This window comes from Oncorhynchus masou, chromosome 28, assembly GCF_036934945.1.
Source record: "Oncorhynchus masou masou isolate Uvic2021 chromosome 28, UVic_Omas_1.1, whole genome shotgun sequence".
Taxonomy (NCBI): Eukaryota; Metazoa; Chordata; class Actinopteri; order Salmoniformes; family Salmonidae; genus Oncorhynchus; species Oncorhynchus masou.
This window is the reverse complement of record NC_088239.1, coordinates 31,443,591-31,457,967: the sequence shown is the minus strand read 5'-3', so window position 1 is coordinate 31,457,967 and position 14,377 is coordinate 31,443,591. Positions and strand designations below refer to the sequence as shown.

At 42.0% G+C, this 14,377-nt stretch overlaps 1 protein-coding gene across 1 annotated transcript; it reads right to left on the bottom strand.

Moving 5' to 3' along the window:
• Positions 1–1,247: 1,247 nt before the first annotated feature.
• inhbaa (inhibin subunit beta Aa) lies at positions 1,248–12,674 on the bottom strand. Its single transcript, XM_064941913.1, has 2 exons — positions 11,734–12,674; positions 1,248–3,986 (listed from the first exon to the last, which is right to left on the bottom strand). Exons 1-2 carry the CDS (start codon positions 12,173–12,175, stop codon positions 3,190–3,192), a joined length of 1,239 nt encoding a protein of 412 aa, XP_064797985.1. The 5' UTR covers positions 12,176–12,674; the 3' UTR covers positions 1,248–3,189.
• Positions 12,675–14,377: the final 1,703 nt, after the last annotated feature.

Below are 14,377 nucleotides of genomic sequence, written 5' to 3'. Positions count from 1 at the left end.
ATTTTTTTTTAATCATTCATTAATGTAATCCTTTGCACATGCTTTGAGCGTTGGCGCAAGTGTAGAAGGATTCTACCTTTTTCTGGTATTGTCACCTTGCATATTTGATGGCTCATTCGTAGCCTTGACCATAGCCTCAGGGTTAGTTGCTATAGCCCTATGTGTAGTGGCCCTGTCCTTTAGTTTGGCACATATCTCAGTGTTAATCCAGGGCGTCTTTTAATTAATGACCATCAAAAGGCTATGACCCACAACTGCTGCTTACCCAAAGGGAACACCCTTCTGTGGTTTCTGCTGGCCTTTTGATCCTCAGCTACTGAACTATTATAATCTGCAAGCCATTTCGGTGTTCCCCTTGTCATTAAGAGGGGGTGGCTCTATTTTTAAACAGTCTGCCTAACACTCAGCTTTATGTCATCTTGACAATGATATATTTGGCCATTTTAGTGTTTCTTTCCGCTTTCGGGAAAGAAGAGTCTTTCTACTGTACGAGCGTGAGCACAGTAGATGTATGCGACGAGCTCCACCCGCAGCATGACAACACATTCCGTGGGCAGTGGATAGAAAAATACAAGGCTGTCCTCATGGCTTGGTCATTTCCTTCATAGCTAAACCACTGTCTCTTGTTTTGGTTCTTGTCTTACCTCATCAATGTAAACTGAGCTGGCCGAGGTCTACTCATGAAAGACACCATATGCTCTGTGAGTAAGTAGTCATGCAAGCGTTTACACGCAAAATATCCTCTCCAAAACACCAGCCTGTCTTTGGTTTTTGTGTTGCTCTCATTGGTGTTTTGCGTCAGTTTATCCGTGACAGTTTAGTCTCAGTTAATCAACTCAATACAAATAATATAAAAAAGACTTGAGTTAGTATCTGATAGACGGTTTCCATGATGATGGAATTTGTGTGTGTGTGTGTGTGTGTGTGTGTGTGTGTGTGTGTGTGTGTGTGTGTGTGTGTGTGTGTGTGTGTGTGTGTGTGTGTGTGTGTGTGTGTGTGTGTGTGTGTGTGTGTGTGTGTGTGTGTGTGTGTGTATGTGTGTGTGTGTGTGTGTGTGTGTGTGTGTGTGCGTGCGCTCACACATAAGGTCAAATATATGGCAGATCTTCTTTTATGGTTTATGCTTATGGGTAACCCATTGCTTTGTGTTTTATGAATTTACCACACTGGACTGAATATGCATAGAACACATTTTCAGAAATTTCCCAAAACCAAAAACAACACATTTCTGTTTTAGTGTACATCCTTTTAACTTTAATGGTGAAGCGAAACAAAACAAAAATACTTTAAAATAAATTAGATAGAAAACTTAGCCACAAGCACGTTTTTGATTTGTACAACAAAGCAATGCAACATATTGGTATGTGGATTTCCATATATACAGAAAAAAATAGTATTTTATTCCACTTGTTTCAGTGTCAATTATTTTGTATTAATAAAATAAAATAAAAACAAACACAACCACATTTTTTTTCTTCCTTTTTAAAATGTTTTCTCTATTAATATTTTTGTATGCATCAATGCACAATGTAAGATACATTGTGCTTCTATAATGTTTAATGAGTCTATACTTCAAGACACAACTTTGTGAGAGAAGGTTTCGGTAACACTTTATTTGACATCCCATTTTAAATGTGTATACTTTGCATGGTATTAACCAATAATCTATGTGCAATGGATACTTTCTTGGACAGAACTTCAACACTATCAGCATTGAAATAGAATTCAATAAAACTGGAATCTGCTGTATCTAGTACCAAATGGTATATTGTGAAGCTTGTGTCAATGAATCTCAAGGAAGCTGAAGTGTAATGACTATGTATTGATAAGGCAATTTCTAAATAACTACCCGGTAAACAGTGGGCAGTAAAATAAAGTGTTACTAAGTTTCAAATTGCTTAATTTCAGACATCGAAAGAAACCAACCCCCCAAACAATTTGTTTTACTTGTTGTAAGATGGGACCTTCCAATATTTGGTGAGATATTTGGAAATATTAAACTGTTTTATCTAGATCTTCAGGATATTTCCAAATTCAATGGACACATTCATTTTCCTCCAAAACACGACAACATTGGCCTACATAAGTGCTTTTTTTCAGTTACATTAATAATACACTCTCCAACAACATAGTAATGTGTGAAAAACATAGGTCAGAGTGAAGCATTATGGGAAATTACGTTTATGTGCAGGAGCTGAAGGAATGATTGGGCACTGATGCTAGGCTATGCTAATGCTGACCTGGACGTCTTTGTGAAGTGATTGCTAACAGCCTCACAATGACGGTTGGCAACACTCACACAAACTCTTTGGTGTGGTCAAAAAAATGCTGTAGTCATAAATGTGTCTACGTGTTCTCGAAATGTTTTAAACTCATGTGCTCTATTGATTTGTCCATTCATAAGTGCTTTTTAACCTCTTTTAGAATACCATTTATATTTGTGACTAGGCTGATCAGAATGTTGGTATAGTGCAAACTGAAAACGTTCGTAACGTTTTTAAAAACAATAATATTATTATCAATAACAAAAATTATAATAATTATACATAGAGAAATGTTTGGTTCCAGCATCTGGTCAAACTTGTTTCTTTCAAGTATCTCTCAACACACACACACCACACACACACACAAACACAGGCACACTAAAACAAACGTAAAACATAGTTTAAAAAAGTTTTCCTTTTTTATGTTTTGAAAAAGTAAACAATTTGAGAAAATGAAACAGGCAAAATAAAAATACAAATCGTAATACTTGACAAGTTGCATAGTTTTGAGATTTTTCAGGCACCTCATTCGCATGGTCTCTCGTCTTGCAGTGCATTAAAGGAGCAACTACACCGTATCTGGGTCACATAAATATCCTCTCACCTCACTCTCTTTGTTTTGTAACAAAAATATATTAAATATTATTTTTATTTTTTTCTGAAAGTGCCGCAGAGACTTCTCTGAGTTGTAGATACCCCCTGGACTTGCCGACGCCCGGAGAACAAGCCAGTCATCAAGTCCAAAAAGGAGTCGGTCTTGACAAGTGTCATGCGCTTAAGAGAGAGCGAGAGATAAAGGGAGAAGGGGAGAAGAACAGTGACTCAATGCATTCTCCTTCCTTCATCTACCTCCTCTTCTTTCATTTAGTTCTTTCTCTCTGGGCATGAGACCAACCTCCCAGCCCTCTCTAGTTCCGCTAGGCTTTTAGGAGCAGCCACACTCCTCTACGACCATGTTCTGGATATCCTTTTTGACGATCTTCTGCTCCTCGTTGTAGTAGAGCATGGACATGGCGCGTAGCCGCGTCGGCACGCAGCACGACTTGATGTTCTGGAAGGGTGCGTAGCCCCGTATGCGGTAGTGGTTGATGACGGTGGAGTGGAAGGACAGCGAGGAGCCTGTAATGCTGGCCACGTGGCTGGGGCAGTCGCCTTCGCAGTAGTTGGCGTGGTAGCCCCCTGGCGCTATGATCCAGTCACTCCAGCCAATGTCCTTGAAATTGACGTAGAACTGGCGCTTGCAGCAGGCACTCACCTTGCCGTCGCACTCCAGGCCCCGCTTGCGGCGCCGCCGTGGCTCACCGCCCTCACCCTGCTGCACCACTGCCATCAGGAAGGGCCGGTGGGACTGCTCCCGCTCCTGGCCGCTGCTGGCCGACACCAGGATGGGCGTGGCGCCAGCGTTGGCACACAGCGGGCAGGAGACCCTCAAACTGAGTGTACTGCCGCCGCGCTTCAGCAGGGTCTGGACGCTGGCCGAGACTGGAAATGTGTGCCAGCCGCTGCGCCGCGTGTCCACCACCTTCTCAGCCAACGGCACCGGCGAAGTCTCCTCACGGCCGTCTCCACCACGGTGCTGCTGCAGCAGGCGGATAGTGACCTTGGCACGGCTGCGGTTGGTCTTGGCTAGCCGGAGGAAGATCCATACATTAGCCTGCTCCACCAGAGACAGCTCGCCGCCCTCCTTGGAGATGAGGAAGTTGACCGCGCCCTGGGAGTCGCCTACAGAGGAGAAGTAGAGAGAGGATCGGAGGATTAGATTAGTAAAACTCTGTAATAAAGTCTGAGCTCATATCAGTGTAAGTGAAGGCTTTGCTGCCTGGTCCTTGAACTGCAACGGCCACATCTGAGTCTGATGGGGTGTGATAGGGCCACATCAATGGGACAGAGTAATTTTAGGCATGGCGCACATATCATTAGCATTGCCTTGCTTGACATGACTTCACACACAGTAAAGTTCTGGTCTTTTTTTTTTTTTCAATTAACTTTTTTGGGTTCAATAAATCATAAAATGTGGGGACGTCATTTGGAAATGAATGTGTTATGTGCAATGCTAACAACAAAGTGAAAAGTATTTACAGGAGAGAGTCAAAATGTACATTTTGGGTACAACATGCAAATATGTTTTGTGACATGTACACAGTCACTCACTGCACACACACACACACACACACGTACACACACACACACACACACACACACACACACACACACACACACACACACACACACACACACACACACACACACACACACACACACACACACACACACACACACTCATTCACAAGCACGAGCAAGCATGACACAACACAAGAGGACTGTCCATGACACACTTAACAAACCCATCACAGAATATAATTTTGTGGTTTAAAAACCACAACATGGCAAAACAAACTTTGTGTCACCTTTACTGGCGATCATTATGGCAGCACACAATAGCCAGTGGCAAGTCTTTCAGAAATGTACAGTAAGAGGTAGAAGGATGTCAGTTATTACCCATAATAAGTACCCTTTTCACAGGCAGATGTGAATTCACTTGTGATGTGGCAACGTGTCTTCACTAGTGTCATTATGGGAGGCCTGCTGGTGTATTTGAGCTCAAATCTCTCAGCTCTGGATCAAAACTGGCTCATGTCCATGGCCCTAAGCAGAGGCATGGAGCAAGCCTCTGGAAAGCTTCTTCTAACAGATCATTTAGAACGTCTAGGCTAATCCCTTGCATTTACATAGGCAAATCTTTACAAAGTGATGTCTCAACAGCACATACTGTAAAGCTCACTTTCTGGCTATTAACTTTGGCTCTGTGTGCTCAGAGTAAGATATTCCTTTCCTCTCTTTTTTGTGGACAGACACTGCGTGTTGTTGATGAGCTACATGTCCACAGTGGCTGTGATGTCATTATTAGATGGGTCTGTTTTTTTTTAACTACACAAATGTCGCTTGAGTTGGACAGCCAGCATTTGTGATTGTAGATTCTCCCTCTAAGAAATCCCAATGAGCCCCAAAGTATTCCTAGTACTTCCATGGAGGTCATCATCAATGCTTTCTGTTTGTTTAGCCCACATTTGGTTGCAACAACAATGGCGACAGTTCTCTCTGTGTGTGTGTTTTTGTGTGTGTGTCCACAGACTATACCCATCTGTCCAAACACAGCCGCTGCATCACAAACGCAGCCTAAAAATAATGGGCGTTTGCCAGCGGTGGCTCCGTCCATTGTTCCTTCTTAATCCTGCACTGGGGGCGAAAGAATGGGACTTGCGTTAGAGTTTCCTAAGCTGTACAAACCAAAGGGGGCCCTAACCCAAAGAAAACCCGCCCTTGGAAGTACATTTGAGTACACCGCTGCTCAACATGGTCCCTGAAAACATTTGTGAGAAAAGAAGGGGGAAAAGACTAAAGAGAGGTACAGTAATCCCTGAACAATAAACACCAATTGTGCTGACAAGAAGGACAGTTTGCGCAGCTGTCGCACACACAAAGATAGAAAATAACATTGACACATTCCTACCTCCCCCTTTGCTTGTCTTCAAAAAAAGGAGATGGAGTGAGGGATGGGCACAAAATACCTGAAAGCTTAGAGGAGTATAAGTGGGGGGATTTCTCTTCTATCCAAGTACTCTCCTAATGAATGTGTCCAATAATCCCACTCTTTATCCAGTTTACCTTTGGAGGGAATAATGGCCTTTGAACTTTTTGATCCTTGAGGTTCCAGTCATATTTTATGGAGTTCTAATACTCCCACAGCCAATCCCGAGGCATCATTTCCACGAAAAACATAACAGCCAGAAAGATGCCACTATAACACACTATTGAGGTATATCTTGTTTACCAATTTAAGATAAATGGAAATTGTTTTATAATTGTTTTATATATATATATATATATATATACTGCCTGATTTGAGGAATGCCTAGAAATTCACATGAACTCAATCCTATACAATCTGTGTCATTTTATCAGATTGTTTTGCAACCTGAGGTGAACTGCAAGTTGCGGTGGAGATAGCAGCTTTAATACCTGCCAACTCAAAGTCCACTAGTAGACCTACTTTCAGAGCAGACTAAACAGTGTACTTTATTTCATATTTGCCTCTTGGCAGCTGCAATTTTTTAAGAGTTCTTGTTTGATAGATCAAGCACTGAAAGATTATGGCTTAATGTATCCTGGACAGCATCAGGTATAACCACATTTTATTTGTAAATATCTGAATTATATGAATGATCATCTTGATAAGTAAAAGGCTAAATGTATTTCCTGAAAAATGTAACGTTGTTCACAGAATTGTATTTGCATTTTTCTCTGAACGTGCCAATCATCTCATTCCTCCCAAGTGGATTGCTCTTCAATTTCGTACTTGCCTGCTCTAACAGCCATATGTGGCTCTCAAGATGCTCCAGGAATGTTCCTGGTATGTTCTAATGACAATGACAGCAATGTGTGGAGAGCTCTTGTACAAATAACCCAGTGTTCTATGAATGCCATTAGGATATACGTTAGATGTTGTCACCCACCAACAAATTGAATCAGTTACATTTTAAGAATGCCTCTAAAACATGCATTGCAATTGTCTTAGAATAAACTCGTAAAAAATGTTGGAGCTCATGTGTACCTGAAGTCATTCCAATAGCATTCCCTAAACACTATTACAGTTTACAAGTCTAAGCCTTGGCTCATTGAATAGCACATTCATAAAGGGCAAAAAAGACAGTCAAAAAAATGTATCATGAGGAATAAGGTTTTGAAGTGTCTCTCCTATATCTAGGAGATATAGGAAAAGCTCTGGAAATATGTTTTGTTTTCTGGACACATATTTCGCTTTCTTTGTTGGCACAAAACCTCCATACATCCATTATTTTATTTTTTTACTGGAAACAGGTTACCTTCAGACAAGCCCTATGACACTTGTGGGGGGTCGAGAGCAAAACATATAGTTGTCATTTTAGTTTCTAGGCCAAACCGTTCAGACGCTAACGTTTTCATGAGAAGACCGATTTTTGGGACGTATATCCTAATGTCGTTCATAGAACACTGGGTTATTTGTACAAGAGCTCTCCTGACATTGCTGTAGCTCGGCCACCTTCCACCGCAGATGTGGAAGGCCGGCATAAGCAGATGTGGAAGGCCGGCATAAGCAGATGTGGTGGATTGAGACGCAGCCCATGCAAAAACAAAACTGTTTTTTTTTTAAATGATGTTACTTAGGTTGATGCACGGATTTGTAAACGTAACCCTTTGGAAAAAGTCAAACTAACATTCCATCTTGGCTGAGTTGATCAACTGACCACCGACTGACCACAGGAATCACATAGGTCAGTTGTGCCATCAGTCAAGTAGACCCTTTCACTTCCCTGGACTCTCAGCCTTGCCATCTGGTGCTCCACTATCTCACTTGCAAAAAAAATATCTGTGCTGGCCTCTTTGGAAGGAGATGAACCAGCGGTGGGCTTCATTTATGACCCTGTACACACAATTCGACACCCAAACCCAGGAAGCATTCGCTCTGAGGCGCAGCAGGCCAAGGCATCACAGGCCAAGGCACTCCCAAGACCAATGAGAAAAGTTTGGGATAAACACTATAACCTTTGAAGACTGGGACTCACTCTGTCTCTATCTAGCTGCTTTATTAATCATTTCTGTTTGGCTGGACTTCGATAAAGGAACTAGAACCGTCTCTATGAATCAACGTTTTGCCTGTCTTAGAGTCGGGACATTTTCTTGACGTGCTTTTGGAGTAGGCCTTGGCAGCATAATCATAATTTGGAGACATCAGAAAAGAGCCCATGTCGACCATGTCACGCTTAGGCTCTTATAAAGGGCTTTGGCCTCACATTTCTAAACATGTTTTATTGCTCTGACTGCTAGCAACTAGCACAATAATGAATGGTAGTGACAGCATTGAGGAAAAAAAACTTTTGAGAATTTTCCTTTTTCCTTCAATATGTCTTTGGGGCAATGTTTTTTTTTGTGTTCTGCTTTTAGCAGCACTGATGGTTCATTCATTGCATATACAGATATAGGATCTTAATTTGATCACCATGTTGCAGGATAACTTTTTTTGCAATGAAGTAAATGTTAAACTTGTAGTGTATTTGAAATTTCAGACTTGATCCTACATCTATATACTGTTCCCAAGGGAGAAATGAGACCATAGATGTGGGTGAGGGTGCAGCTCCCCCGACAATATGAAAAATAATAATGAAAAATGAAAACTAATAATAATAATAACCCCCCCCCCCGGCCATGGATGACACAATATCTAACAGTAGTTAAACAGTAGTTAAACCTCTCAACCATGCAGGTTGACAAGCCAAACAAGAGACTAAAGGTTATAAATGCCAATTTAGGCTAGAGTACAAGAATGTGCCATTGTATGCCATTTTGGACCATAATCTAAAAGCAATGGAATATTATTGGAGAGGCATGTGAAGGGAGCCACTCTTTTGTAACTGATGTGGAATGTGACCAAGTCAATGTCAGCCTCTCAAGTCCTTGTGAGAGGAGTCCTTGAGGTTGATAACTGTGCTGAATACACAAAATATATGACCGAGGGGGCCATTTTATTGGAACAATTAGTTAACTTACACTTAATAGGCAGAGGAGAGCTGTTTTCTCATACAAATCGACATGTTAAAAATCTTCTGTCTAATGCTTATCTCTAAGCCAAAACACCTGTAGTCTATGTAGCCTAATCAACATGGCCGGAGAATGTGGTGCAATGAGAGATACACTGTGACCGGAAGATAAATGTGGACATCGGAATTTCACTAATGATGTGTTTAATTAATTGCTGTCCTCCACGGGTAGGTGGGTTGAAAGGGAGAGTGAATGCAGACTGTGGAGGAAATTGGCACTACCAGTATTCAACACTTTCCCCCCCAGTGAGCAAGGTTTTTTCATGTGAGACTGTCCCAACAGCCCAAAATAATTGTTGAGGTCCATATTCCGTTGAATGAAGCAATTATATGCAGCGGAACACCCCTACTGCACGGTTAACCCTAGTTATTTACATGTTTTTTATCATTATGAAAGACCCCCAATCGGAAGTGTGGGAGTCCACTCTTACTTTTTAATCTAAAGTTCATTCAAACGCCTATTCATATCAAACGGGAATGTTATGGTTTTTATATTTAAGCAATCAAGTACAGAGAATGTGAATGTTGAACCCAATGGTGACCCACACAGAAATCTGAAAGATTTCTTGAGTAGCCCACTCATGTCAAAACTACTCTGAATAAAGATTATGTAACTAAAGTCAGGCAACATCAATTTCTCATCCCAAATGGACTTCATAGAATGATTTACTACTCACAGGCTGATCACTTGGGCTTTGAAATAGGTTAATGGTTAAATATTTGGTCTGAATGTATTAGCTGTGACTGCATCCAGACAATATTTGTATAACTAGGGCCACAGTATGGGCAAATGATGCACTCTAGGGATACGAACCAGACTGTATCCCCATGTAGTGTGTATGGGCATAGCATGGTAAAGCCTTGCTAAGAGATGTATCAGTGAGAAATGTAGGCATAAGCAGAACAGAAAAAAATTAACAAAATGTCACTGTTGGAACTATATTTTCAATTGGAAATGTTGCATATCTTCTTGTCGGCTTGCTGATTTATGCTAAGGCTTTGGTGTAATAATATTTTGTCAGTCTGTTGAATTGATGTGAACTCGAGACATGGTATTTATGGTGGCATACAGATGTAGGATCATAATTTGATCACTTTGTTGTTGCTTTATTTCCACTTTAAAATGTCAAACTTGATTTGCCCTACAAAAAAAATGCATCAACCCCCACAAAAAAATGTCCATGAGTTGTAATCCACATCATAACTCACATTTCCTGTTACTGCAGGATTAACTGCAGGATTATTTTCCTCCTGTAGCAAACTGGCTCAAATTTGTACTCCCTGACTCAGGTATTCCTAAATGGTTCAACTGTTCTTTGAAGTGTATGCTTTTGAAAATGTCAGGGAGGGAACCTGGCTTCAGCAATGAGCAGCATAACATATTCTACTGCAAGGAAGGTAAGGAAAGGAAGGTAAGGAAAGTATTTTTTGACTCGGCTTTTGTTTCCTCAACTTCATGACTCACATAACCTCATGACTCACATAACCTCAATACATGAATCAATCAATGTAAAATTATTCTAACACGTTTTTCTCCAAATTCTGAATTGCAAAGTGTTGCTTTCACTGCCATGTTATAGCAACTTGACAACTCTTTCTAAGTTTACTGTAAAACACATTCTAGAATAAACATTTCTAGAATTCCTGATTGAAAGCTATTTAACTACCACTATACTAGAAGAGCCTACTTTGAAAATGTACATAGTTTTCCTAGAATTCTTTGCTTGTACCTCAGGGTTTTTTTTTTTTACCACATAACAGGAACAACAACTTGACATCACACAAGGGAGGAAATTCTCATTCAAGTCGAAGTATTGGTTTTAAACACACACTGTGTGAGTGTAAGTACTGCAGTGGGATTCGCTAAATTTAGTCTGTCAAGTCTTAGTGAAGAGAGGCTCTTGAACTCACTGCAAATGTCAGTCATGACTTGGAGTGTACATCCTTTACACTCTCATTCAAGCACTCCTCTCTCTCCCCCTGCTGCGACATAGACCCAAGACCACTCAAAATCACCTTGCCAATTACACAGTGCTGCATTTATGAATCCAATAGCCCTGTCTCTGACCCTTTCCAAAATATTGTACCGTTAAACATTCTGCACCTTCAATGACAGTCACAGTTTGCATTGCAAGGAAAAAGGAACAATGTTCTTTCGCTGACACAGTTCAGCTTTTTCTATATCCCATTTCCCCCTCCTGGACTATCTGAGGCAGAACAGACCCAGATCTCTCTACACATCACACGCTTGACAGCACCTTTGAACGCATCACTCCACAGTCAACAGCCATCTTTAAACCCGTCTCGGAAGAAGAAAAACGGAGTAGAGGCAGTAACTGGATAACAGTTATTTTTTGTTTAACCTGAGGACACTCGCTCTCTCTCACTCTACCGTTTCTGAGCAAAGTGCTGGCTTGGTCTCCCGGTGCGACTGCACTACTCTGAATAACTTCACAGCTGAGGGACTCAAGCCTGGGGGATTTCTAAGCAGATAATTGGTATTCTTTAAATCAGCAGGAGGTCATTAAGGACCTTAAGGGAGGGGTGGCAGGGGAAGGGGAGGATGCAAGCACCTCTCTGGGTAGAGTCAACAGGTTCAACTGTTCTATCGCACAGGTGGAATTAAGCCGCTAGACACTACCCCCCTCCTCTCAAAGAATTAGGTCTGCAAATCTGCCAAACTGGGTTTCAGTCCTATAGCCTTTGTAGCGTTTAGCAAGGCTGCCTGTTAGTTTTTTGCCTCCTTAGACAACACTTTCTGTTGTCCTTTCTATCACTCACTCTCTCTCACACACACGCACAATCACCCCACCACACACACCTGTGGCACTCACCAGCCTCTGCAAAGGTAATGATCTCAGTCGTCTCGGCCATGTCAGCGGGGTCGAGACGCCCGTGGCCCTCGTCCTCAATCTGGACGCTGCCGTCCTCGGCCACGCGACCCACATGCAGCTTACGGATGGCATTGAGCAGAGCAGCGCGGGGCACCGGATGCGTGACGTTGGGCCGTGCCTGCAGGTGCAGCATGTTGAGAATGTGCCTCTTCACCGCCTCCACCACGTCGGTTTTGCCGCCGTCCTCCTCCTCGTTTAGCCGTGCCAGGGCACATGACGGGCAGTTGGTGACCTCCGGTGCCAGCTGGGATTGGGACTGGGTTTGTGGTGGCGTCTGGCCACCACCCATCGCTAAGGAGTCCGCCATGGGCAAAGAGCTGCCACCGGCGCAGCTATGGGTAAAGAGCAGAAGAATCCCACTCAGCAGGGGCAGAGGAGACATCCTTGATGAGACGAGGTCTGCTGTCCGGACAACTAAGAGCAACTCAGCACGCACCAACTGGCAGGCGAAATGATGATTGGCGGAAAAAGTGTAGGTGCTCCTGCCAAAAAGAGGGGTGGGGGGAAATCCTCCAGACACAGTATACTTAAAAACTCTGGACAAATAAATACTAAGACTCGGACTAAAAGTTTTTAAAAAGTGACACCTTAAACTGAAGGAAATGTGATAACAAAAAATTATAATCCTTGTATTGAAAAATGAGAGATGGATGGAGAAGGAGATGTGTGGACAGAAGATGGTCTTGCCAGTGCTGGAGCGGAGAGGATGGCTGGTCCTTTGGGAAGTTTCGTGTGGGAAGGGCAATCGTCTTCAGAAGGTTACCCCAGGGAAGTGGAGTTCTCTGAAGAGGTCTGGGAGTGCTCTCTGTGCTCAAGTTGAATGGTTTTGTGAGAGTGGGCAGGGCTCTGTCTTTGCTGTTTCTCTCTCTCTTTCTCTCTCTCCCTCTGTACTTCTCCCTGTGTCTTACCGTAATTATACCTTCCTCCTCCCTCCCCTTCCTCCTGATCCCACCCTTTACTATCTCACTACTTCTGACTCATGTGTTTCACTAACTTTGCCTTTATTTATTTATTTTGGATTGTACTGTGTCTCACAGTGGAAGGCTTGTAAAAGTTTTGTCCATTTTGATTAACCACATTTGAAAGTGCTTTAGTGGCAAATTATTTGCACTTCAAATGTTATTTCATCTTGTTGCTTTATCTCTTGTTGCTGCCAACCTCAACTTGCTCTGTTAAACTCACTTCTGTTAAATTCGAACAAATGGTTGTTGAATTATTTCTATTATAATTGTACACATTTGTTTGTGGTGATGTACAGTAAGAAATTCTGATATGGCTTGTGTACATGTATTTAGACTATGTTAACAGTTGAAACTCTTACAGTACAAACATTCAACTCATTTTGAAGATGGGCATGATTAACTTGTCTGGTTAGAATGGCTAGATAGTATACAATATTAGGATTTTGTTTAAAAGACTTGTGGTCACCTTAAATGCAGAATTTGTGGTCACTGGTAAACACCAATCATAACACAAAAACTCCACAATGCGTCAAACCCACTATTATCCATGTTGTGTCATTGTTTTCCATGTATTTCTCCTCAGTTTGACGTGGATGGGATGATTTGGTTCTGTTTTCCCTAAGGGCCAGTCTGCCGATTCACCAGGAAGTGACTACGGGGTTAACTTCCTGTTTTAATGAGTTGAGGTCAGACGGCTGGGATTCTCCGTGACTCTTCGACATTACATCATCAAAGGCAAAGCAGGAGGCTAGTGTGAGTCGTCAGTGTATCCAAAAATGAACTCCAAGTCATGCAAAGTCATACCGAGTGCATTACGAAATATGACATTGAACTTGATCAATAGAAATGAACTTGCTATTATAACAGCTCTGGATTGTGACTGGCTACGATCACTCACCGTCTTGTGTTATAATCAAATTAGCTTCTGAATTGTTCATGTTTACTGATGTTATCTGCAAACAATTTTTGGATCACTTCAGGAGCTTACAGTATGCACCATAATGGCTGTTTTGATTCAAATGGTCAAAGACTTTGATTACATATACTGCATTGAAATGAATTGTAGTTCTAGACTTCTAAGCAGCTATAGACTATGTGGAACATTGTGTGCAGGTGAAAAATGTTATGCTTTTAGTGCTACATTACAGATGATATATCATACTCTGCAGTGGGTATTGTTATATCTATCTTCTAAACTAAATCAAGGATCCACTGTAGATGTCCTAGAGAAGACGCACTCCCTTACTCCCTCTTGTGGACATATGATGTACATTCACCCACATACTCTGATGTTTTTCCATTTATCTTTGTCATTCTTTTCTACTTTATGTTTCCTCTCCCCCTCTCTTGACCTCCTTCACTTGCCCCCGACTCTCTCTCTTTTGCAGTTTGGCTGCTGTCTGCCACTTTTTCTCATTAAGGTCAGGGGTCACTTCCTTCCACTCTGAGCTGTCGCTGCAGGACCTCAGTAACTTTATGAAACACGTAATAGGTGAAGCTAGCACGTCATTCCACGCCTGAAAAATGTACTGCCTCAGAGTATCTGGAAAAGTCTTCTCCCAACTAAGTCTCCGCGGGATAGTGATGGACTGGCAGAGCAGCGGTGGCCGTATCATGTCACA

Bases quoted from the DNA above. Each gene is read 5' to 3' on its own strand.
- inhbaa (XM_064941913.1), bottom strand. From the start codon at position 12,175: ATGTCTCCTCTGCCCCTGCTGAGTGGGATTCTTCTGCTCTTTACCCAT. The intron at 3,987-11,733 runs GTGAGTGCCACA...TCTCCTCTGTAG, and splicing joins CATTACCTTTGCAGAGGCTG to GCGACTCCCAGGGCGCGGTC.